The sequence below is a fragment of the Pygocentrus nattereri genome, chromosome 4 (assembly GCF_015220715.1).
Source record: "Pygocentrus nattereri isolate fPygNat1 chromosome 4, fPygNat1.pri, whole genome shotgun sequence".
Lineage (NCBI taxonomy): Eukaryota > Metazoa > Chordata > Actinopteri > Characiformes > Serrasalmidae > Pygocentrus > Pygocentrus nattereri.
This window is the reverse complement of record NC_051214.1, coordinates 43053483-43080650: the sequence shown is the minus strand read 5'-3', so window position 1 is coordinate 43080650 and position 27168 is coordinate 43053483. Positions and strand designations below refer to the sequence as shown.

The 27168-nt window shown below is 39.1% G+C and overlaps 2 protein-coding genes across 2 annotated transcripts; both read right to left on the bottom strand.

Annotated features, from left to right (window-relative positions):
• Nucleotides 1-3664: 3664 nt before the first annotated feature.
• On the bottom strand, nucleotides 3665-6352 carry LOC108417064 (fatty acid-binding protein, brain-like). Its single transcript, XM_037538224.1, has 4 exons — nucleotides 6217-6352; nucleotides 5016-5185; nucleotides 4102-4203; nucleotides 3665-4000 (listed from the first exon to the last, which is right to left on the bottom strand). Exons 1-4 carry the CDS (start codon nucleotides 6284-6286, stop codon nucleotides 3944-3946), a joined length of 399 nt encoding a protein of 132 aa, XP_037394121.1. The 5' UTR covers nucleotides 6287-6352; the 3' UTR covers nucleotides 3665-3943.
• A 3832-nt stretch (nucleotides 6353-10184) lies between these two features.
• LOC108415520 (fatty acid-binding protein, brain-like) lies at nucleotides 10185-20699 on the bottom strand. Its single transcript, XM_037538154.1, has 5 exons — nucleotides 19831-20699; nucleotides 13524-13581; nucleotides 11533-11702; nucleotides 10622-10723; nucleotides 10185-10520 (listed from the first exon to the last, which is right to left on the bottom strand). Exons 1-5 carry the CDS (start codon nucleotides 19972-19974, stop codon nucleotides 10464-10466), a joined length of 531 nt encoding a protein of 176 aa, XP_037394051.1. The 5' UTR covers nucleotides 19975-20699; the 3' UTR covers nucleotides 10185-10463.
• Nucleotides 20700-27168: the final 6469 nt, after the last annotated feature.

Genomic DNA, 27168 nt, shown 5'->3' with positions numbered 1-27168 from the left:
TGTAAATAAATCACGAGGTCCCTTTTTTAAACTAGAGAAATAATGTCCTATCTGTTTCCACAAGAACTTCAGCCCACTATTAAGCACTGGCTGCTTTTGTCTTTTTGAGACACACATGTAGACCTTAGGTTCAGAGAAGAGGTAGACCATGATATTGACACTGGTGTCTTGGCTCCTCTCTTGAGTTCAGTTCAGGGTAGCAATGAGTGAAGTTATGTTCCCTCTGCTTTGTCCTCACCCCTGTCCTTGGTCGGGTACACCTGAGGATGACCCCTCTTCTTCCTGACCACCATCGTCTGTAAAAAGTATAAGCACACAAACAGAAATGATACAAAGTTAAAGAAATCATTAAAAGTTTAGGGAATTTCTTTATAAAGTCAGAAAACTTGGGAACATTTTTGTACAACTGGTCAAACAGCATTTAAAGTGGTGATTTAGGCAAAAAACACTGTCCAATTGGAGTCAGCAAACAGTAATTCAGTGAAATTAATGTACTGGAAATATAAAATACATAACATTCAGGATAATATTTTGGGTTGGATTATGGATGGGATGGGCTTTTGTGTGTGTGTGTGGGGGGGGGGGGGGGTCTGCATATTAGTGGGTCAGACCCACAGCTTCACCACTATCTATACCTGCAACACTGTGAATGGATTGTAAACTGAATGAAAATAATAAAAAGGTATTGGGAGTCGTGGTGTGGCCAATGGACATTGAAACAGGTCAAAAAAAGCTTTGGGTTAAAAAAAATATTTTCTGTATCAGACTCGGCCACAGTACACATCTCTATTCTGAAGTTCGATTCTTTAGAGTTGCAGTCGAGTTATAGGGTTAACATGTAGTGTGTAACGATGGGGAGTGATGTTGAGGCAGACGCATGTGCGGAGACAAGCAAGATTTATTATGGGCAAATCCAAAATCAGGGTTGAGACAGTCCAGGGTCATAGAGCCAACGTGAACAGTTTGGGGTGCAGACATGATAAACAACACAGAACCTCAAACAAGAACCAAACACGATAATACAATACATACATCCAACAAACAAAGACCAACACAGAACAGGGCAAACACAGGGCTTATATATCAGAGGCAAGACAAGGGACAGGTGGGAAACAGGTGGTAACAATCAGGGATGGGGTCACGAAACAAGAGGGCAGGACTGAAAACCAAAACAAAGCACATGGTCAGGACTGGGAAGTAAACACAACAAGAGCACATGGGGGAATGGGAGGAGCCAAGCATGACATAGTGGAAGCTCAAAGCCACCTCTTAATTGTGTTCAAACTGTATATTTAATTCATAGTTACACACAACACCAAACACAACAGTTGAAGAAGTGGTCTCAGACTTGCTTAAGTTTTCAGACAATGTATGACAATGTTATCAACAAAAATGCACAAACATACAGACCAGGCATGTCAAACAGTGGACGAATATGCTGCAGAGATTAATGTTTACCCTCATCTAATGCTCTGAATCCCATTCATGAAGGCCTTGCTAATTAGCTAATGAACTAAATCAGGTGAGTTTAATGAGACAGCGTGCTTAAGTCTGCAATGTTTTGGCCCGCCAGGACTGAAGCCTGATACAGACAAACTTCAGGCTTTAGGACGACTGCCACTGCTGTGTTGCTGTGTCAGACACTATACATGCCCATGTATCTGAGACTGTTTAACAACTAGATGTGGTTTGAGACAAAGAGACTTTAGTCTCTGCTGATCGATCCTATTTGGCGTAGGGAATAAACTGTGTAAATTAGATTTTTGTCCTGACCATTGCTTTAAAGAACAAGACAATATTTGACTGCAATAACAATAAGCATTCTTTTCTTCTTAAACATTCATAGGAATGTTTGACAGTAACCTTTTAATGGCAAGTCTCCACCTGAGGGAAGAGACGTGGACATGAAAGCAAACCCCTGATGCTTTACTTCATATCATACCTGTAGAAGTCCGCTTTCTCTGATATGCAGAATTGGCTCTAAATACATTAGTGTTCGCAGTGCTTTCTGTTTTGTTTTGACAGGAATCTTTTGGGAGGAAAGGGCTGCCAGGACAAATCGCTAATGGAACACCACTTATGATGCTCAAACGTCTACCTGCTTTGATGCTTATGGCTGGAGCACTGCTGGCTGCCATATGCTGAACAAAATTCACTCATTATCAGAGTTGTCTGAATTACAGAACCTGAGTGTGCTTCTGCAGGGTGGGTGTGGGTATGGAAGAGTGAGTGTAATGGGATGAAAGGGAAGCTTTTCAGTTGAACTCAGAAGAGCTCTGCAGAAAGGATTCAAAAGAGGGGTGTCTGTTTGGACGCTCATTAAAAAACTGACCCCATAATAGAGAAAGTCCAAAAGCCTCATCACATTATAACACATGGGGCCAGATTCAGAAAATGCACTGGTGGATTTAATGTGATTTTAAGAGCAAATATATTTTCTCAAGTCTGTTTTATCATTTACATGATATGTGGCTCTTACTCCTTACCTGTCATTGCATGTACCACTAGCTCACAGTAGTGGGTACAGCAGACCCCTTAAAGTAAAAGCATAGAGTAGACATACAAAAGTAGCAGCTCTAAAAACTACTGAGTAGTACTGCAGCAGTACTGTTACAGAACTGCACAGCACTTTTTAGCGCATCCCATACTGATTTGTTTTCTTGACATACATTTCCATGATTCCTGTTGGTAGAGTGCCTCATTCTCTCTCACTCCTAAGTGCTGTAGCACTGCTGACGCCTGAACTCATGACTGGGCACTAAGGTAAGTGTGCTACTCTGAGAACCAAATTAATTATTTTCTCCACAACATTCCCATAATTCTATATTTAAAAGATTACATTTTAGCTTTTGTTATAGCTAGCCATTTAGTGAATTTGGCCTCATCATTTAATCAAGTGTGTAGTATACCTGGGGGGTACCCTAATCAGGACTCTTTACATTCATAACACTGGCTTTTCCTGCAGTGTTCTACAATTTACATGCAGTCTTGGTTTGGACTCCGACACAGGTGCATCATGCAAAATGGCCAAAAATGGCAGTATATGTTACACAAGTTTGTATATAATCAGACAAAGCACTCATGATTTTGCCTGTTTGGCTTTGTGTCAGGGGGGTTAGTTGCAGGTGGTGGCGACAGTGATTAAAAAAAAACATCATGTTTTTGAAATTTTTATGGGAATTTAACCAAAATTATGTAAATTTCTTCATTCTCATGAGTTTTTAAGCATTTTAACACCACGCAGAGGCTGAATCAAACCAAACTTGTCATGCATTTTCAGAGTGTGATTGTGAACACACATTTCAAGTTTGTACTAATAATTTAAAAATCATATTAATATATAGCTAATTGTTATATATAATAATTAGCCCATGAGAAAATCTGCAGTGTATAATAGAGATTCAGGTTCATGTCCTCAAGTGAAATGGAGAAAAAGATATACTTAGTTTTAATGTTGGATACATTTGTAGCACCCAGTTAGCAGAAGTCTTAATGGTTCTTGAAGAGTTGCAAGCCCAAATACAAAATGCTGCACAGTATTCTGATATTCACTAATGTTCTCTTAGTTGGGATTTGTTCTTAGCAAAGAACAGAATCTACACACACTCAAGAGCACAAAGGTGTGAACAGTTTTGCAGTTTAAGAACAAGTCATGAGTCGGACATAGAATTTTTCTTAGGACTTTATGAAGGTCACATTTAAGAACAAACTTTGGATGATATTGGTGAATGGAGCCCAACAATACTATAGTTTTAAAGCAGCTGCATCAGTGTCAACTGTATTCCATTTAAAGACACCGGGCCTTTTGGTTTATTTCTTATTGAGCCTAAGACAGCTTTGCAGTGATCTATCAGGAAAGAAAATAATAAAACGTTTGCAGATCACATTCAGATCATGCGTCATCACAATCAGATGAGGTGTAAAATCCTGCTTGTTTTAGATTTCAATCAGCCATCTTCTCGTAGGTGCGCACTGCCACAGTGTCTTTATAACTCATTGTCTGGAAAAACACAATGAAAAGTACATTATTATATACGTTTCAATACAACCTCTAAACTTACAAGCGAGTTCACAAGTCTGTGTGAGCTAGCTCATTCTCACCAAGATCATCTTGCCATCTTGGATCTTGCGGGTCTGGATGGTCGTTTTACCATCCCATTTCTGTGTTTCCACTAATTTGCCGTCGTCCAGGTTAATAACAGACTAGAAGAAAAAAAACTTTCAGTTAATCTCATGGGAGCCATATAGCACTCATTCCCCATTTAACCCATTAAACACTAGTGTTATTTTTCAGTTATTAAATCAAGTTTTGGGGGGGGGGGGGTTGCATGGCTCAAACCCCTCCTTCTATCAATCCAACGCCCTATAAATTCACATCATCATCTTCCGTTCCTGTGACGAAGTGTTCGCAATCCCCACCGCCACCCCATCTCCTCCGCTTTCCTCCATCCTGTATCAGTCCTACAACAGCTATGAGGGGGATCTGGCTTTCTAGTAACAGGCAGAAGCTGCCCAGAACTTCAGCCCAAGTTCTCAGAGTTCTCCCCCCTCCCTCAATCAGTTCTCTCTCATACTACCACCACACGTTGAAGGCATGGTCTGAACTCACAAACAGTAGAATGGGTGGGAGTGTGTATCGCAAACAACATTGATTTGCAGTAACACACAGATTGTGATTGTTCTACTTCTTTTTTAAAAGAATAAAAGATTATGGAAAAGAGCCTCAACATAGATTTAAATATACATCCTTCCACCCAGAAAAGTAGCTCTGTCAGTTTTCAACAGTACCGACTAGTGTTGTTATTTAGTGACCAGCTTTGAGTAGAATGATAAAAATATGGTACAAAACAATCTCAGATGTAACCAAAAGAATCAGGTATACAGTGCTGTGTAAATGTCTTCAGTAACAACTATAAGTTCAGCGACTACTATGAACATCTAATTAGGATTTAAGTCAACTATTTTCTTATTGACGTCTCTGATAAGTGCTATGGAAATGAATTCTAGGTTCTTACTCTGTATTTTTGGCCGGCAAAATTGTCGTCAAACTCCTCGCCCAGTACGAATGACTTTTCAGAGCTGAAGACGCTGGTCTTCAGTTTCATCACTAACTTCTCTCCATCTTGGTAAATGGACAACACTGGTGTAACTATATTCCCGATTTGTACTACTTCTTCTGCCAAACCTGTGGAAAAAAAACAGTAAATGAGTTAATTCTTTAAATTAAATAATAATAATGATAACTAGAAAGGGAAAGTTTGTAAACAAACTTTAAGTTGGCTTGAAAAAGCCAGTTAAGTTTGTTAAAACATTAAAAAGGTTGAAAACAGTTTATAGTTGATAGATAAAATGTTGCCAAAATGTTGTTAAGCAAAAGCTGCAGTATCTGTGATGGGTGGTAATTTGTTGCTAGTTGTTACTGTGAATAAAGTTCCACCTTAAATTTTGTTCCATTTTAAATTCTGTGCCATCTTAAATTTAGTGCTATGTTAACTACAGTTCCACCTTAAATTCTGTGCCCCCTTAAAAGAAGTTTCAACTTAAGTTCTGTGCCTCCTTTGTTTTGTTGCTATATTAAATAAGTTCCAGCTTAAACACCATGCCACCTTAAATTTAGTGATATGTTAATAGCAGTTCCACCTTATATTTAATGCTATGTTCATTGAAGTTCTACCTTAATTTCTGTTCCAAGTTGAATTTAGTAACATATTGATAGCAATTCCACCTTAAACTTACTGCTGTGTTTATTGAAGTTCCACCTTAAATTTATTGTTATGCTAGTTGTGGTCCACCTTAAAATTCAGTGCTACGTAAGTGCAATTCCACCTTAAAAGCAGTTCCACCTTCACAAAATCATTACGTGTGCTGGTCCTGCTAAGAGTTCGGCTGGGAGCAGGTGAGACATTGAGCTCCATGCGTGAGTTTGTGTGTGTTGTGTGAGAGAGGGACCCATTGTGACATCATGTCTGGCATGCTGCCAACAGTCTGCCCATTCATTCCCTATGGAAAAAAATCGACTTTGAACAATAATATTCCGGAAACTGCCCGTCAGATCGCTTAGAAAAGCACAAGCATTCCCGCGGGTATAGGCCCCACGTCCTGCAAAGTTTCGTGGCTCTAGCTCGAAAATTATAGGAGGAGTAGCATTTAGTTTCTTGAGTATAGAATAATAGTAATAAGGTTACGAACAGCAGTAAGTTAAAATAATTATCTTACCTATTGCTCTCATGTATTCTTCAAAGTTTACACTGCTGACCAGTTTCCAATTTCCAAAGAAGGCCTCCATTTTACAGATATAGTTTTGAGTCTGTTTCTGTCCTGTTTGACACAAAAGTTTTACTGCTCTTTCAGGTCCAGCTCTCCTGTGTAATTTGTACAGGTGATCCAGATTATTTATACACAAGCTTGTGGGTGGAGACAACATGTCATAACTGGGTGTCAGGCTGTTCTCACAGACCTGACTGGTTGGCAGAAACTGTATGTTTTAAATAAATTACTATGAAAATGAAACGTCAAAATATTAATATTTTCATAAAGAGGGCAATTCTGGCTACATGAAGCACTGCAATACCAGATCACCAAGCTTGAAGCATAAAAATAACCATGAAAACTAAGTACAGGATTTATTTTACAGCATCATGGCATTTTGTACATAACTTACAAGGGACAATAAGGTAAATTGTACTTATATCACCAAATGGAATGTTTTGACTTCTGTTGTGCAAAAAATTGGACATTCTTACATCTACATATCAACATTCAGTGATGATTTCTGTAAATAAATCACGAGGTCCCTTTTTTAAACTAGGGAAATAATGTCCTATCTGTTTCCACAAGAACTTCAGCCCACTATTAAGCACTGGCTGCTTTTGTCTTTTTGAGACACACATGTAGACCAATGTCACCCAGATAGGAAATTTGAACCATTTGCTGGCCCTTTGAAAGTAAGGGGGGTTTCAAAGGAGCCCTGCTGGGTGATGGGCATCCTCCTCCACTGGCCTGCTTCAGAGTGGCCTTGCATAGCTCAGAGCGTGGCCATAACAGTAGATTGGTCATTAGGTTCAGAGAAGAGGTAGACCATGATATTGACACTGGTGTCTTGGCTCCTCTCTTGAGTTCAGTTCAGGGTAGCAATGAGTGAAGTTATGTTCCCTCTGCTTTGTCCTCACCCGGGTCCTTGGTCGGGTCACCTGAGGATGACCCCTCTCCTTCCTGACCACCATCGTCTGTAAAAAGTATAAGCACACAAACAGAAATGATACAAAGTTAAAGAAGTCATTAAAAGTTTAGGGAATTTCTTTATAAAGTCAGAAAACATGGGAACATTTTTGTACAACTGGTCAAACAGCATTTAAAGTGGTGATTTAGGCAAAAAACACTGTCCAATTGGAGTCAGCAAACAGTAATTCAGTGAAATTAATGTACTGGAAATATAAAATACATAACATTCAGGATAATATTTTGGGTTGGATTATGGATGGGATGGGCTTTTGTGTGTGTGTGTGTGGGGGGGGGGTCTGCATATTGGTGGGTCAGACCCACAACTTCACCACTATCTATACCTGCAACAATGTGAATGAATTGTAAACTGAAAGAAAATAATAAAAAGGTATTGGGAGTCGTGGTGTGGACAATGGACATTGGAAAAGGTCAAAAAAAGCTTTGGGTTAAAAAAAATATTTTCTGTATCAGACTCGGCCACAGTACACATCTCTATTCTGAAGTTCGATTCTTTAGAGTTGCAGTCGAGTTATAGGGTTAACATGTAGTGTGTAACGGTGGGGAGTGATGTTGAGGCAGACGCATGTGCGGAGACAAGCAAGATTTATTATGGGCGAATCCAAAATCAGGGTTGAGACAGTCAGGGGTCATAGAGCCAACGTGAACAGTTTGGGGTGCAGACATGATAAACAACACAGAACCTCAAAGAAGAACCAAACACGATAATACAATACATACATCCAACAAAGACCAACACAGTCCAGGGCAAACACAGGGCTTATATATCAGAGGCAAGACAATGGACAGGTGGGAAACAGGTGGTAACAATCAGGGGTGGAGTAAACACAACAGGAGCACATGGGGGAGTGGGAGGAGCCAAGCTTGACATAGTGGAAGCTCAAAGCCACCTCTTAATTGTGTTCAAACTGTATATTTAAATCATAATTACACACAACACCACAACACAACAGTTGAAGAAGTGGTCTCAGACTTGCTTAAGTTTTCAGACAATGTATGACAATGTTATCAACAAAAATGCACAAACATACAGACCAGGCATGTCAAACAGTGGACGAATATGCTGCAGAGATTAGTGTTTACCCTCATCTAATGCTCTGAATCCCATTCATGAAGGCCTTGCTAATTAGCTAATGAACTAAATCAGGTGAGTTTAATGAGACAGCGTGCTTAAGTCTGCAATGTTTTGTCCCGCCAGGACTGAAGCCTGATACAGACAAACTTCAGGCTTTAGGACGACTGCCACTGCTGTGTTGCTGTGTCAGACACTATACATGCCCATGTATCTGAGACTGTTTAACAACTAGATGTGGTTTGAGACAAAGAGACTTTAGTCTCTGCTGATCGATCCTATTTGGCGTAGGGAATAAACTGTGTAAATTAGATTTTTGTCCTGACCATTGCTTTAAAGAACAAGACAATAACTGCAATAGCAATAAGCATTCTTTTCTTCTTAAACATTCATAGGAATGTTTGACAGTAACCTTTTAATGGCAAGTCTCCACCTGAGGGGAAGAGACGTGGACATGAAAGCAAACCCCTGATGCTTTACTTCATATCATACCTGTAGAAGTCCGCTTTCTCTGATATGCAGAATTGGCTCTAAATACATTAGTGTTCGCAGTGCTTTCTGTTTTGTTTTGACAGGAATCTATTGGGAGGAAAGGGCTGCCAGGACAAATCGCTAATGGAACACCACTTATGATGATCAAATATATTTTCTCAAGTCTGTTTTATCATTTACATGATATGTGGCTCTTACTCATTACCTGTAATTGCATGTACCATTAGCTCACAGTAGTGGGTACAGCAGACCCCTTAAAGTAAAAGCATAGAGTAGATATACAAAAGTAGCAGCTCTAAAAACTACTGAGTAGTACTGCAGCAGTACTGTTACAGAACTGCACAGCACTTTTTAGTGCATCCCATACTGATTTGTTTTCTTGACATACATTTCCATGATTCCTGTGGGCAGAGTGCCTCATTCTCTCTCACTCCTAAGTGCTGTAGCACTGCTGATGCCTGAACTCATGACTGGGCACTAAGGTAAGTGTGCTACTCTGAGAACCAAATTAATTATTTTCTCCACAACATTCCCATAATTCTATATTAAAAAGATTACATTTTAGCTTTTGTTATAGCTAGCCATTTAGTGAATTTGGCCTCATCACTTAATCAAGTGTGTAGTATACCTGGGGGCTACCCTAATCAGGACTCTTTACATTCATAACACTGGCTTTTCCTGCAGCGTTCTACAATTTAGATGTAGTCTTGGTTTGGACTCCGACACAGGTGCATCATGCAAAATGGCCAAAAATAGCAGGATATGTTACACGTGTGTATATAATCAGACAAAGCACTCATGATTTTGCCTGTTTGACTTTGTGCTAAGGGGGGTTAGTTGCAGGTGGCAGCGACAGTGATTATAAACAACATCATGTTTTTGAAATTTTTATGGGAATTTAACCAAAATTATGTACATTTCTTCATTCTCATGAATTTTTAAGCATTTTAACACCACGCAGAGGCTGAATCAAACCAAACTTGTCATGCATTTTCAGAGTGTGATTGTAAACATACATTTCAACTTTGTACTAATAATTTAAAAATCATATTAATATATAGCTAATTGTTATATATAATAATTAGCCCATGAGAAAATCTGCAGTGTATAATAGAGATTCAGGTTCATGTCCTCAAGTGAAACGGAGAAAAAGATATACTTAGTTTTAATGTTGGATACATTTGTAGCACCCAGTTAGCAGAAGTCTTAATGGTTCTTGAAGAGTTGCAAGCCCAAATACAAAATGCTGCACAGTATTCTGATATTCACTAATGTTCTCTTAGTTGGGATTTGTTCTTAGCAAAGAACAGAATCTACACACACTCAAGAGCACAAAGGTGTGAACAGTTTTGCAGTTTAAGAACAAGTCATGAGTCGGACATAGAATTTTTCTTAGGACTTTATGAAGGTCACATTTAAGAACAAACTTTGGATGATATTGGTGAATGGAGCCCAACAATACTATAGTTTTAAAGCAGCTGCATCAGTGTCAACTGTATTACATTTAAAGACACCGGACCTTTTGGTTTATTTCTTATTGAGCCTAAGACAGCTTTGCAGTGATCTATCAGGAAAGAAAATAATAAAACGTTTGCAGATCACATTCAGATCATGCGTCATCACAATCAGATGAGGTGTAAAATCCTGCTTGTTTCAGATTTCAATCAGCCATCTTCTCGTAGGTGCGCACTGCCACAGTGTCTTTATAACTCAGTGTCTGGAAAAACACAATGAAAAGTACATTATTATATACGTTTCAATACAACCTCTAAACTTCCAAGCAAGTTCACAAGTCTGTGTGAGCTAGCTCATTCTCACCAAGATCATCTTGCCATCTTGGATCTTGCGGGTCTGGACAGTCATTTTACCATCCCATTTCTGTGTTTGCACTAATTTGCCGTCGTCCAGGTTAATAACAGACTAGAAGAAAAAAAAACTTTCAGTTAATCTCATGGGAGCCATATAGCACTCATTCCCCATTTAACCCATTAAACACTAGTGTTATTTTTCAGTTATTAAATCAAGTTTTGGGGGGGGGTTGCATGGCTCAAACCCCTCCTTCTTTCAATCCAACGCCCTATTAATTCACATCATCATCTTCCGTTCCTGTGACGAAGTGTTTGCAATCCCCACCGCCACCCCATCTCCTCCCCTTTCCTCCGTCCTGCATCAGTCCTACAACAGCTATGAGGGGGATCTGGCTTTCTAGTAACAGGCAGAAGCTGCCCAGAACTTCAGCCCAAGTTCTCAGAGTTCTCCCCCCTCCCTCAATCAGTTCTCTCTCATACTACCACCACACGTTGAAGGCATGGTCTGAACTCACAAACAGTAGAATGGGTGGGAGTGTGTATCGCAAACAACATTAATTTGCAGTAACACACAGATTGTGATTGTTCTACTTCTTTTGTAAAAGAATAAAAGATTATGGAAAAGAGCCTCAACATAGGTTTAAATATACATCCTTCCACCCAGAAAAGTAGCTCTGTCAGTTTTCAACAGTACAGACACGTGTTGTTATTTAGTGACCAGCTTTGAGTATAATGATAAAAATATGGTACAAAACAATCTCAGATGTAACCAAAAGAATCAGGTATACAGTGCTGTGTAAATGTCTTCAGTAACAACTATAAGTTCAGCGACTACTATGAACATCTAATTAGGATTTAAGTCAACTATTTTCTTATTGACGTCTCTGATAAGTGCTATGGAAATGAATTCTAGGTTCTTACTCTGTATTTTTGGCCGGCAAAATTCTCGTCAAACTCCTCGCCCAGTACGAATGACTTTTCAGAGCTGAAGACGCTGGTCTTCAGTTTCATCACTAACTTCTCTCCATCTTGGTAAATGGACAACACTGGTGTAACTATATTCCCGATTTGTACTACTTCTTCTGCCCAACCTGTGGAAAAAAAACAGTAAATGAGTTAATTCTTTAAATTAAATAATAATAATGACAACTAGAAAGGGAAAGTTTGTAAACAAACTTTAAGTTGGCTTGAAAAAGCCAGTTAAGTTTGTTAAAACATTAAAAAGGTTGAAAACAGTTTATAGTTGATAGATAAAATGTTGCCAAAATGTTAAGCAAAAGCTGCAGTATCTGTGATGGGTGGTAATTCGTTGCTAGTTGTTACTGTGAATAAAGTTCCACCTTAAATTTTGTTCCATTTTAAATTCTGTGCCATCTTAAATTTAGTGCTATATTAACTACAGTTCCACCTTAAATTCTGTGCCCCCTTAAAAGAAGTTTCAACTTAAGTTCTGTGCCTCCTTTGTTTTGTTGCTATATTAAATAAGTTCCAGCTTAAACACCATGCCACCTTAAATTTAGTGATATGTTAATAGCAGTTCCACCTTATATTTAATGCTATGTTCATTGAAGTTCTACCTTAATTTCTGTTCCAAGTTGAATTTAGTAACATATTGATAGCAATTCCACCTTAAACTTACTGCTGTGTTTATTGAAGTTCCACCTTAAATTTATTGTTATGCTAGTTGTGGTCCACCTTAAAATTCAGTGCTACGTAAGTGCAATTCCACCTTAAAAGCAGTTCCACCTTCACAAAATCATTACGTGTGCTGGTCCTGCTAAGAGTTCGGCTGGGAGCAGGTGAGACATTGAGCTCCATGCGTGAGTTTGTGTGTGTTGTGTGAGAGAGGGACCCATTGTGACATCATGTCTGGCATGCTGCCAACAGTCTGCCCATTCATTCCCTATGGAAAAAAATCGACTTTGAACAATAATATTCCGGAAACTGCACGTCAGATCGCTTAGAAAAGCACAAGCATTCCCGCGGGTATAGGCCCCACGTCCTGCAAAGTTTCGTGGCTCTAGCTCGAAAATTGAAGGAGGAGTAGCATTTAGTTTCTTGAGTATAGAATAATAGTAATAAGGTTACGAACAGCAGTAAGTTAAAATAATTATCTTACCTATTGTTCTCATGTATTCTTCAAAGTTTTCACTGCTGACCAGTTTCCAATTTCCAAAGAAGGCCTCCATTTTACAGATATAGTTTTGAGTCTGTTTCTGTCTTGTTTGACACAAAAGTTTTACTGCTCTTTCAGGTCCAGCTCTCCTGTGTAATTTGTACAGGTGATCCAGATTATTTATACACAAGCTTGTGGGCGGAGACCACATGTCATAATTGGGTGTCAGGCTGTTCTCTCAGACCTGACTGGTTGGCAGAAACTGTATGTTTTAAATAAATTACTATGAAAATGAAACATCAAAATATTAATATTTTCATAAAGGGGGCAATTCTGGCTACATGAAGCACTGCAATACCAGATCACCAAGCTTGAAGCATAAACACAACCATGAAAACTAAGTACAGGATTTATTTTACAGCATCATGGCATTTTGTACATAACTTACAAGGGACAATAAGGTAAATTGTACTTATCACCAAATGGAATGTTTTGACTTCTGTTGTGCAAAAAATTGGACATTCTTACATCTACATGTCAACATTCAGTGATGATTTCTGTAAATAAATCACGAGGTCCCTTTTTTAAACTAGAGAAATAATGTCCTATCTGTTTCCACAAGAACTTCAGCCCACTATTAAGCACTGGCTGCTTTTGTCTTTTTGAGACACACATGTAGACCTTAGGTTCAGAGAAGAGGTAGACCATGATATTGACACTGGTGTCTTGGCTCCTCTCTTGAGTTCAGTTCAGGGTAGCAATGAGTGAAGTTATGTTCCCTCTGCTTTGTCCTCACCCCTGTCCTTGGTCGGGTACACCTGAGGATGACCCCTCTTCTTCCTGACCACCATCGTCTGTAAAAAGTATAAGCACACAAACAGAAATGATACAAAGTTAAAGAAATCATTAAAAGTTTAGGGAATTTCTTTATAAAGTCAGAAAACTTGGGAACATTTTTGTACAACTGGTCAAACAGCATTTAAAGTGGTGATTTAGGCAAAAAACACTGTCCAATTGGAGTCAGCAAACAGTAATTCAGTGAAATTAATGTACTGGAAATATAAAATACATAACATTCAGGATAATATTTTGGGTTGGATTATGGATGGGATGGGCTTTTGTGTGTGTGTGTGTGTGTGTGTGGGGGGGGGGGGGGGGGGGGGGGGTGTCTGCATATTAGTGGGTCAGACCCACCACTTCACCACTATCTATACCTGCAACACTGTGAATGAATTGTAAACTGAATGAAAATAATAAAAAGGTATTGGGAGTCGTGGTGTGGCCAATGGACATTGAAACAGGTCAAAAAAAGCTTTGGGTTAAAAAAAATATTTTCTGTATCAGACTCGGCCACAGTACACATCTCTATTCTGAAGTTCAATTCTTTAGAGTTGCAGTCGAGTTATAGGGTTAACATGTAGTGTGTAACGATGGGGAGTGATGTTGAGGCAGACGCATGTGCGGAGACAAGCAAGATTTATTATGGGCAAATCCAAAATCAGGGTTGAGACAGTCCAGGGTCATAGAGCCAACGTGAACAGTTTGGGGTGCAGACATGATAAACAACACAGAACCTCAAACAAGAACCAAACACGATAATACAATACATACATCCAACAAACAAAGACCAACACAGAACAGGGCAAACACAGGGCTTATATATCAGAGGCAAGACAAGGGACAGGTGGGAAACAGGTGGTAACAATCAGGGATGGGGTCACGAAACAAGAGGGCAGGACTGAAAACCAAAACAAAGCACATGGACAGGACTGCGAAGTAAACACAACAAGAGCACATGGGGGAATGGGAGGAGCCAAGCTTGACATAGTGGAAGCTCAAAGCCACCTCTTAATTGTGTTCAAACTGTATATTTAAATCATAATTACACACAACACCACAACACAACAGTTGAAGAAGTGGTCTCAGACTTGCTTAAATTTTCAGACAACGTATGACAATGTTATCAACAAAAATGCACAAACATACAGACCAGGCATGTCAAACAGTGGACGAATATGCTGCAGAGATTAGTGTTTACCCTCATCTAATGCTCTGAATCCCATTCATGAAGGCCTTGCTAATTAGCTAATGAACTAAATCAGGTGAGTTTAATGAGACAGCGTGCTTAAGTCTGCAATGTTTTGTCCCGCCAGGACTGAAGCCTGATACAGACAAACTTCAGGCTTTAGGACAACTGCCACTGCTGTGTTGCTGTGTCAGACACTATACATGCCCATGTATCTGAGACTGTTTAACAACTAGATGTGGTTTGAGACAAAGAGACTTTAGTCTCTGCTGATCGATCCTATTTGGCTTAGGGAATAAACTGTGTAAATTAGATTTTTGTCCTGACCATTGCTTTAAAGAACAAGACAATAACTGCAATAGCAATAAGCATTCTTTTCTTCTTAAACATTCATAGGAATGTTTGACAGTAACCTTTTCATGGCAAGTCTCCACCTGAGGGGAGAGACGTGGACATGAAAGCAAACCCCTGATGCTTTAATTCATATCATACCTGTAGAAGTCCGCTTTCTCTGATATGCAGAATTGGCTCTAAATACATTAGTGTTCACAGTGCTTTCTGTTTTGTTTTGACAGGAATCTTTTGGGAGGAAAGGGCTGCCAGGACAAATCGCTAATGGAACACCACTTATGATGATCAAACGTCTACCTGCTTTGATGCTTATGGCTGGAGCACTGCTGGCTGCCATATGCTGAACAAAATTCACTCATTATCAGAGTTGTCTGAATTACAGAACCTGAGTGTGCTTCTGCAGGGTGGGTGTGGGTATGGAAGAGTGAGTGTAATGGGATGAAAGGGAAGCTTTTCAGTTGAACTCAGAAGAGCTCTGCAGAAAGGATTCAAAAGAGGGGTGTCTGTTTGGACGCTCATTAAAAAACTGACCCCATAATAGAGAAAGTCCAAAAGCCTCATCACATTATAACACATGGGGCCAGATTCAGAAAATGCACTGGTGGATTTAATGTGATTTTAAGAACAAATATATTTTCTCAAGTCTGTTTTATCATTTACATGATATGTGGCTCTTACTCCTTACCTGTCATTGCATGTACCATTAGCTCACAGTAGTGGGTACAGCAGACCCCTTAAAGTAAAAGCATAGAGTAGACATACAAAAGTAGCAGCTCTAAAAACTACTGAGTAGTACTGCAGCAGTACTGTTACAGAACTGCACAGCACTTTTTAGCGCATCCAGCATCTATCATCATAGGAACTGAATTTAGTTAGGATCTGCTGTTCTCTTCTATCTAAAATCAAGTCAAAACTGTGACCCGTCACAGAAAGTTCCTTTAGTCATGAATATACTTGAGCATGTTATGAATTAAAAATACTTAGCCAAGTTCAAATCCATCCATTAGCAATTTATAACATAATGGGAAACATTGCTACTGCAACTGTAGAAGGTGACTTGTATTAGAAGGATTTCAGATTATCTCAGCCTTTTGCCATTAGTAACGCAAGTGTAGGTGCTCGCTTTTAAAGCAGTAAGCCATGAGAGGTCATGTCTCACAATGGTTTTACCACAGTTAACATTGCTGCACATTGTGAAATAATACAACAATATAGAATAGAAAGATGAAATACATCAATTCTCAATCAACAACTTCTTATTAAAAATAACCACAGGTAACAATTCTTCCTACCAACAGTAACACTGAATTAAATTAACAAGTGAAGCCATCTGTGCACATTTTGTTTTACAGATGTTTCAAACATGGCTCAAACAATCAGATAAAAAAAGAGAAAAAACATTCTGAGGCTCTGTCAGGATTTAAAGGAAGAATTGATGTCCAACACTCAGAACAAGCATACAGATTTTGTCAAGTGCTGGGAATGTCCTCTGATACCAGGATGCTTTTTCTTTAATTTTCTTTTGGAGTGTGGATGGTATGATTATTATATTATAATCATTATTACTGTTTAAAACAGTATATATTAACCACATAATGATGGTTAACTAATCAATTCAAAATAGTTTTTCAATTATTCATATATTACTAAGTAAATGGTTACAAATTCAAATGGTACCACATTATAACTGCATATGTATTTATGTGTATTATATAATTATTAACGGTGATTAACAAACTATTAGGGGTTTAATGATGCACTCTGCTTATGATTTGATTCACAATACTGAGTTCACAATTTCATTTTCTTACAATATTTTAATCAAAATTTCAATGACAGACCTTTTTATTTTCTGAAGTGTAAACAATTGTAAATACTGCATCATTGTTAGCTGTTATATAGGCCTCAGTTACCTTGTCATCGATTTTGTTTCAAGAAAACCAAGGGAAACCAAAATGTTGCCATAACTCAAATTTAAAACGACGGTGCATCCTCAATCTCAAATTCACCAGTTTCTATTGCAGAATGGAAGAAGCTGCAAAGCTACTAATAAGGCTAAAGACTGTGGCGTATGGGAGCAGGATGATCATGATTCCATGATTTGAAGGTTGCTGCATTATCTACTTGTGTTCCTAGAACCTATGGACTTCTTGTTTTCTTTGGCACAGCATGTCCATTTTTACTCCCACACAGGATTTTGCTGAGCACTGGTATTTAATATGTACTACTTCATCAGCATGTTGATTCTTATGGGTTTTCCTTAGGACACATAAAGATGCCACAGCTATAGGCAGAGTGACTAAGACCCAAGTGTCGTTACTGCAAAGTTATATGAAACTGGCCTTCATTATTTTAGACTGTGCATGCTTGTAAAGTCAAATTAAGCTTTATTTAAACACACTTCCATCACATTTACCTATCATCAGCCACTTGTTATACTGCTGCAGACTTTTCTCTCCAACTACCATCAAAATTAAACTGAATGACGGCCACATCTGGCTGTGCTGTCTGGCAGGCTGAATTACAAATACCCTCTTGATAACAGTGATAGACAAAGCCAAACCACAAAGAAAACCACTTAAGCATCTGAGCAAAGTGTTTCTGTAAGGACAAAGCACTATGTCTCTTCATAGCAAAGGACCTCTCAGAAAACCTGTCTGTCACAGAAGAACAATGCTGCGGGCCGCTGGAACAGAAATGTGGAGAGCTTCATGTGATGGTGGTCAGATTACTTTTATGTGATAACACGTAACACAACATTTGTCTACAAATAAACAAGCCTCGATGTGATGAAAAGGTTTTGTTAAAATTAAAACATTAAAAGTAAAAGATCCATTCATGTTACCTAATCAACAACTACATAACCAGTATAAAGTCGTGCACAGTAGACAGTGCAGCCAATTTCTCTGAGGCAATTTCTCAGGGACAACAGCTCACACGGCATGGAAATATTCACAAATTTTGGAATTATTTAAATTATGCCTGGTTGAAAAATGTCTGTAAACTGCTAATAAGGTCTAATTTAATAATGTACCTTTTATAACACAGCCCCATAACACTGAGGCCTGCCAAGCAGGAAAACAGTGCTACTTCTCCAGCACTCAAGGCTTTTCTAAGGGGCTTATCTGGTCACACAAAAAGATACCTTGTTATATAACATTCTTCAAAACTGATCAAAACTCAAACTTTATCACTATACGAACAAAAAGTATTTGGACAATTACATATTACACCTACAAGAGCTTTTATAACACCCCATTCTAAATAGGCCACAGGCATTACTATGGAGGTGTTCCCCCCACAGGATATGTTTCCACTGCTCCAGAGTCCGGTGGTGGTGTGCTTTACATTCTAGCAGGACAGAAATTCCAGAAACTGACTTGTGGCAGAGGTGGCATCTTACAACAGTTTCCTTTTTGAAGTCTATGAGCTCATCAATACGACCCATTCTACTGCCAGTATTTGTCTACTGAGATTGCAAGGCTATGTGCTTAAATTTTCCACCTGTTAGCAATGGGTCAATCCCCACAGGTCATCCACAGAGCACCTGTGACCATTGATGAAGGACTAGAGAATGACTAGCACAAACTGTGCCATAACAGATGAGCTCTGAAAATATAACAATAATAACACCTGTTCTGTGTTCGTCTTGTGGGGGTCCTGATCATTGAAGAACATGGGTAACCCCTTATAACAGGCTGATGTCAGAGCATGTAACTCTTATGCAAAGTTTTCTTAACACCTGAGCCTGTGATCATTACAGCTGTGTACACAAGCAAAGTCACTTTTAACTGATTAAATGTTTATGCAATCTATGCTACTTGAAAAATGTGTATTTTCTGTGTATTTGAGGACGTTTTCAGCCTTACATTCTGAATCAAACAACGTTTATGAGCTCTGCTTTTGTCAGTTAGCACAGGAGTCAGCTGCTTTCTCTTTCAGACTCTGAGCTATTTTGTGGTTTCTGGCAAAATGCACAGCTCTCTAATACAGCCATCCACCGTCTTCCATAAACCTGTAAGACATGAGTTACTCAGTACTGCACACTACATAGAATGCTCAATAGCTTAAAGCCAGACCTCAGGGCCCTTTATTAATATTAGCAAGTGCTGTCAAGTCGACTCCTGGCAACCATATGGATAGTGTTTCTCCAGAAAATCCTGTCTTCTCTTTGGGCCTTTAGGCTTCTGACTGGCTGGTTCAGGAGTCCTCTGATTGTATCCATCTGTTTTTAGCTGGTCATCTTCTTCTTCTTTTTACCTTCACCTCTTCCAAAGCTTAAAGGTCTTTCCCAGGGTAATTCTTCTCAGAGTAAGTCCCAAGTATGATAGTAAGATTTGGTCTAGGATCTATTCTTTTGCTTTCTTTGCCATCCAAGGTGCGCTTAAAAGTCTTTGCCAACACCAAAGTTCAAAGGCACCTCAAGTCAAAGGCATCTATACTTTTCCCATCTTGCTTGTTTATTGTCCACAGATAAAATCACAGCCTGGACAATTCTCATATTTGTTTGTAGAGACAAATCATTGCACTTTAAGATCCTTTCAAGCTCCTTCATTCTTGTTGTGCTGTAAGCCAGTTTGTGTCATATTTCTGGCTGTCACACCCTGACCATGGATTTAATTGAGAACTACTCATGCTTATAAATGCCTATAAAATACTTGTATTCAACACAGTTACAAACATTTTATAAAAAGAAAAAACTGAAATGAAGCAGAAGATAGCACACCTCCAACAGAAAGCTCAGCGAGTTTGTTTGGCAGGTCTGCTGCTCCGGGCCTGCGGTGGATCCTAAGATATCCGGCATGGCATTTCGCCAGCCAGTCCGACCCGTGGCGGCAAAGTCAGTGACGACAGGCTCCACATCAGTCATCTCTGGACCTTCTCCTCATAGCATTATCTGCAAAATATCAAACAGCTTTTAGTCATTTATTCATGAATACGTAAACACACATTTGTACAAGCCCTACTTAAAGACACAGGATAAATATTCATTAGTTTGAAGCAGAAAGAAAGAGAAGTAGTTTAGCTTTGGACACAAACTAGTCTTGGATGAAACTGTAATGTCGATGGTGAATCACCACTAAAAACACTTGTTTAGTCTAGGCTTAGTATTTTTGGTTTGGGAAATCAACCCAATGCCATCTATGACTTATTAATGTTGTGTTTTTAGAATTTAGAAATTCTGCTTTGAGTAAGGCTAGATCAGGCATGTCAAACGGGGGATATTTCGGGCCATAGTGCTGCAGAGATTAGTGTTTACCCTCTTCTAATGCTCTCAATTCAGTTCATGAAGGCCTTGCTAATCAGCTGATGAGCTGTAGCAGGTGTGTTTAATGACATAGTGTGCCGAAGCCTGTCCTGTTCTGGCCCGTTAGTACTGGCTCCTGACTTTATAATGCACTGAAATGAATGCCATTACATTAACATGCTTACAACATGTATTTAGAAAAACAATCAGCAGTGTAGATTTGGAGCTCACAGGCTCTCTGACACCAGTGAGACTACTGAAATTTTAAATTGACACAAAGTGCCTTTCGAAGTTTGAAGCAATTAATTAAGTACTATAAAAGTTTTCAATTTTGATACCTGCACTTTTAAAACTAATTGTCTTGATTGTTCTCTTACTCAGATGCCAACTAGAACAATGGCTGGAGCAACGGAACGCATTCTGTCTCTGTGCTCTGATGTGGAATGGTGCTGTCATTTCAAACTACAGTACTGTGCAGAAGTCAGAGATTACCCTTCACTTCTTTAACTTCCAGTCAAAACAGCCCTTAAGTGCATGTTATTCATGTTTTCAGGAGATGTTTCTGAGGAGATTTGATAGAATATAATGCATTTGTATAGAAAGGAGAAAACCATGTGGTAAGAACAGGAGTTTCCAGTTCAAAAAATGAAAGAGCTACAGAGAAAATGTCACTCTGAACAACCGCACAACAGCTTGTGGGCCACCTAAGTTGTCCCCATCAGGTACTTAAACAGTACTTAAAGCTTTCAGTATGAATAGCTGTAGAGAAAACCCTACTAAGAAAAGGAAGGAAAGAGAAGAAAGGAGAAAATCTGCAAATCAAAGAAGAGAGCTTCTCTCAATACAGACCTCAACATTACTCGATGTGTTTGGGATTATTTGGATCTTGAGAAGCAGAAAATCCAACCAACCTCTAAGACTGAACTTTGAAGTTATGAAAAAAATATTCAAGGTTCCAAAGATTTCTATGAAAAACTGATTGCAAGTCCTGCATGTGCTCAGGTGTGAGTTTTTTCATTCCTGTCCTTTCATTTCTCTCCTGCTTTTTGGCCGTCTCACTCCTTCACAGTATACGGTTCACCACTACTGCTGAAAAATGAGTAACTTGTACTTAATGGCCATTTTAATTGGAATTAAAATGGTCTCTGACTTTTGAAAAATACTGTAAATTTGCATGTATATGCACATGACCACCTGGATATTGTGGTAACAAAATCATATCTCAAAAACAATAACTTTACAAAAGAAGGACAAAAAGTTGTTGACTGTACTGTATTTAATTCAAGCAATTTTTAGAAACTTCTGTTCATCCACTCATTGTAAAATCTTCAGGTAAAGTAGGTCAGCAGTCATATTCAAAAACAGTTACTAGGTTTTGACAGCGATGTTAAGATAATGAGGACATTAGTTTGAAAACATAAAATGAAGAAAAAAGCTACAGAATTAATGACTCGTTTCAGCATAATTGTGTAATCAAATACCGATAAGCAAATCAACTACAGTTCTCACACCAACTCAACCACCACATTCAAAAACTTTGAACAAGACTCATGTAAATAATGATGCAAGACCAAGATGGATGCAAATTTCAACTCTGCTGTGCTGTAGGCCTGAGAAACAACTTATATAACCTGGTATTACATTTAGATAAAAAAGACAGATTTGGAAGTATTACTTTTTAACATTTTAGGAAACCACTGTACCAGTCAAAGGTATTTATGACTACACTTGCTAGAAACTATTTTTCCTCATAACTGACAATGCATCACATCAAGATTCTGTGGATAGTATGGAGAATCATAACAAAGGAAGAGGATCAAAAGTAGACAACTGTCTTTTGGATTTAACTCTACCTTAGTAACAGCTTCACAAATACAAAGCATTCAGTGCTTGAAAAGAGCAGGAATTCACTTTTTTTCCAGCTCTGCTTATATCTAGTATATACTAATATCACTCTTACACCCAGTTTGCAGAAAAATGACTAGATCTTCAAGCCTGAGGTCTTGACAGGTCATCAATATCCTTCTTTGGAGTGAAAAAATAAAGGACTGTCCATCTACTCATTATCCTGATGGACTGGCAACCCTCTCAAGCATTCTTGTTACTTTTTATGTTTATTTGAATTATGAATATGACTTTATTCTAATGTATATTGTGATAAACGCACTGCTGAGGTAAAATGGAAATTTGCTTAAATGCCTAAAACCTTCACACAGTACTGTATAAGGAACAAATTCCATTTGTTGTGCAATGTGAGCAAAAATAATATGGCTGTTGTCAGGAGAAAACCTTGTATTTCCAAAATGACAAATTTACAGGAAAAGGAAAAAACTTATTTTACTTTTAATGGAACCAGACTGCTTTCTAAGTCATTTTGGGCTGTTTCTTTTGGTCCATTCTTCATGAAATTTACACACAATGTAAGGGGCAACAGGTGTTTTAAAATTATGTCAAAAAAGAAAAAATAATATAAATAGAGATATGAGTTTTTCTTCTGACAGCAGTGATATAGTCCTTTTAAAGTTTGCTTTGCATAACCTTAAACAGCTTACAGATGGCACCAAGCAGCAATAAAAAATCTTTAAAATTATTCTATTTAATATGCTGATGTTGTTTTGGCTCTCCCCATTAGGTCGACCTTGAACAAAGACTGTGGGGTTAAAGTAAACGTCACCAGAGTAGAGACCATGCTGCGTATCTTCTCTTGTGATTCTTTGCAATGCATCTGATCCAGCCATTCATAGTTTCTGCATGTTTCAGGGGCTTTTTACCATCAGTCTTGTGTGGTTTAGGTTGGGTGACTAGGCCTTAAGTATTCCACTACAGTCTTAAAATAGGTTCCTAGGAAATTATTTCTCTAGGAAAAACACTTCAACTTACATTATGTGGAGGTTTATTATACTTCTTAAAAGATTCTTTACACTCACATATTTCATCTAAACAATTGGTTCTGTAAAGAACTGTCTATTGAAAGGTTTTCAGTTTCACCAAATGCAGTTTAGATACAGGCGGGACCTAAACTCTGCAGTAAAGTAATATAATCCCCAAAGAAAAATTTCAACATTATCAACATCAAATCAGAAGACATATAGATTCACTGTTTGTTTTGGATATTAAACAAAAAAAACATATAAATAAATTAATTAATTAATAATAAACAAATATTTGTGTTGCAGACACTATGACCCCTGGTTCCTAACACCACCATTGTAAAAGAAACTTTCAGTAAGTCAGTAAATTTCTCTACAAACCACTATGAATAATTTTGTTTACATCAACAGAATTGTGTATATAATTTGAAAAATCAGTGGAATGCCCCATGGGCGGCAAGGTGGCACTGTGGGTAGCGCTTTCACCGCAATGCCATGCATTTGAACCACAGATCATGGTTATGATCATGCACAGTGTTTGGATTTGTGACGTATTCATGTTGTCCTGGTGAACTTGACAGCGTCTGTTGCTTGGTAGGTCGTCCTCAAGGTCTCGTCCTCGTCTCCAATCAGCTGCGCAGATTTTCTTGAGATGCACGTTTCTTGAAGAGTCAAAAAGGCATCTAGAAGTCCATGCAGTGTTCTGAGTGGATGGGGAAACCGTCTCCGCTGTGTGGTTCTATAGAATACACAAAAGGAACATACACAGTGAACTGTTCATCAGCAAAATTTGAAGATTTTCATTCAGTGACTGTCATGCAGCTCCATCCTATCTGTCCCTCAGAAAAGGCTGTTATGGTGATACACAGTGTTGTGGAGTCTTCACCTCAAGGGTATCACCTCATGATAATAGAAATCATAATTCTTCCTTGAGGCTCTGTACATCACCCACCTCCTCTTTTACTGGCCCTTAAACTCATTTTTGAGGAGCAGGCACAACCTTACAATGAGAAACGCGAATCCATATTTTCTTTCCTTCACATTTCACTGCTGAGTTAGTAATCAAAAGAACCTGATATGGGCCATCCCATCTGGGACCTAGAGATTGTTTGTCATGTTTCCTCACCATGACCCATTGACCTGGAATTATTGTATGGCCACCTTCAGCTGGTTTGCTCCAAGCGCTATTGACCTGACTCTGAGCTGCCTGTAATGCTTGTGTTAGTGTTTGGCAATAATTAAGAAGTGCATCTGACAGTAAATGCACATCTGCTTTGCAGAGATCAATCACCCCTGGAACCAGCATTGGTCTACCTGTCACAACTTCATAAGGACTAAGCTCAACTGTTTTGTTGCTAGTTGCCCTTATACTGCAAAGTACCGCTGGCAAGGCTGCAGTCCATTTGACACCCTGACTATGGAGTGTAGTCAGTCGTTCCTTGATGACACGGTTTACACGCTCTACCTGTCCTGAAGCTTGTGGTCTGTATGGACAGTGAAGTTTCCAGTTCACCTTCAGAAGTTTACAGACAGCCTGCACTACCTGTCCAGTGAAGTGAGTGCCTTGATCTGACTCAATTTGCTCAGGAAGTCCCCACCTAGGAATAAAATCCTGCAGTAACATTTTAGCATTGTGTGCAGCAGTGCCCTTGGAAGTTGGATATCATTCAATCCAGCGAGAAAATTTATAACCAAAACATCTTGTTTTCCCTCGCATTTAGGCAGTGTGATGTAATCTACCTGTAAATGGCGAAATGGACCTGGAGGCGCTACTGTCTTAATAGCCATCTGAGGAACAACATTGACTTGGTTACAAGCAACACAATTTTGAACAACTGCTTTAGCCTGTTCCCTGAACTTAGGATTCCACCAGGAATGTGAAAACTGATGTACCATCTTTTCCACTCCAATGTGACCCAAAGAATGTATCTGTGTAGCTAAGTAAGGGAGTAGTGACTCAGTTGCCACTAATTTTCCCCCTTTGGTCCAGACACCATCTGGAGCAATTTTTGCACTTGAGTCCAGCCATGTCCAGAGTTCCCAGTTTGGGGAATCGGACTGTAGCTTGTGAATAGAAGAAATGTCATTAGTATTACACTCTGTATTAGTGAGGGATGCAATACTAGCTGGTGGTAAAAAAACATGCCCTTTTAGGCCCATTTTGTGCTTCAAAAGAATTACCACCTGTGTGCGCTTTGACTTTCACGACGGCTAGATCTGCGGGTAACTTGACAGCTTCCAAAAGACCCTGTACTAAGTCAGCATTTTTAACTGGAGTGCCAGCAGCTGTGAAAAAACCTCTATGACTCCACAGATGTGCAAAGTCGTGCACAACGCCGAAGGTATATCTTGAATCAGTAAAAATTGTGGCACATTTACCTGATGCAAGTTTACATGCTTCAGTTAGAGCCACCAACTCAGCCTGCTGGGCTGAGTAGGAAGGAGGAAGACTACCACTGGCCAAAGTTTGAAGACTGCCAGTCACCGCCCATCCAGATCTATGCTGACCATCAGTGTAAGTTGAGGAACCATCAGTAAAAAGAATCAAATCTGGATTATCAAGAGGGACATCTTTAACAACAGGATGAGAACTGGAAAATTCAATGCCATCATGATCACCCCCTTCCTCATAAGCATCAGTCAATGAGGACATCATAAAGGAGGAAGGGTTGTTCATTGATGCGTTCTGAATCACCACATTAGGAGCTGTCAAAACAGCAAGCCAGTTGCCCCATCTAGAGGCTGTCACTGACAACACTCGGCCATTGTTGAGTAAGGCTGACACAGAATGAAGACATTTGACTGTGACTATTTGCTATAGCGCCCGTGGCGCAAATGCTAACAGTGCCAGATATGTAGCCTGTACTGCTCTTAAACATGGACCCATACCATGATACCATACCATACTAATTTAGCTGAATGATAAGCTACTGGACGCTGCATACCACCATGTTCCTGAGTCAGACAGGAAGTCATAAAGCCACAATCTTCATGCACAAAGACTGAAAGTGAAAGTGAAAGTCTTTGGATCACAAAGGCCCAGAGCTGGTGCAGAAATCAAGGCTGATTTCAACTTTGCAAAAGCAGTGGTTGTGTTATCTGTGTGTACAAGAGGGTCATGTTGTCCAGGTTTACCTTTAAGAAGATCGTATAGTGGTTGTGAAATCGCAGCATAAGAATCTATCCAAGGTCTGCAGTAGTTGCAGAGGCCTAAGAAAGCTTGCAACTTGTGTACTGTGGTTGGCAATGACAATGCATTAATTGCTGAGCTTCTAGCAGGCAAAATTCCTCTAGAACCCTGGGTAACCCATTGCCCCAAATACACCAGGACAACACAACTGAGCATTGTCACGACTGGCCTTGTGTCCCTTGCTAACCAAAAATTCAAGAAGCGCCTTCAAGTCTTTGTCATGCGTTTCCTTAGTCTCACTACTCAACAAGACATCATCAACATACTGAATAACAACAGAGGACTGCAAAATGTGCTCAGCCTGGGAGAGGTGTTTTCTGAGTGCTGAAAAAACTCTGAGCAAAAAATTCTGAGCAGAAAAAACACTGTGTGTTGTAGGGATACCGTCAAAGATGGTGGATGGGTCAGCCACCAATGGAGTTAGCTTGTCAATATGTTGATTAGCTACCCTATAATCTACTGTTAGCCGCCAAGTTCCAAATAGGGTGATTAGCCAAATCAGATTGTTTCAAAGAGGCAATGTTCCAAACACACGAATCAGCATTAATAGACAAAGAACAGTTCAATTTTCTCAGAAAATCCATCCCAAGAATATTCTCAACCTTTCCCACCCAAAATTGCCATGAAATGGTTTTAGGTCCTAGATTAACATCTATGGGTGTAGATAAAGTTAAGGATATTCCGGCATTACCCAGTCCCTCAGCAGTGATGTGTCTGTCTGTTAACGATACTCCTAAAGATGCACAAGCAATGTCA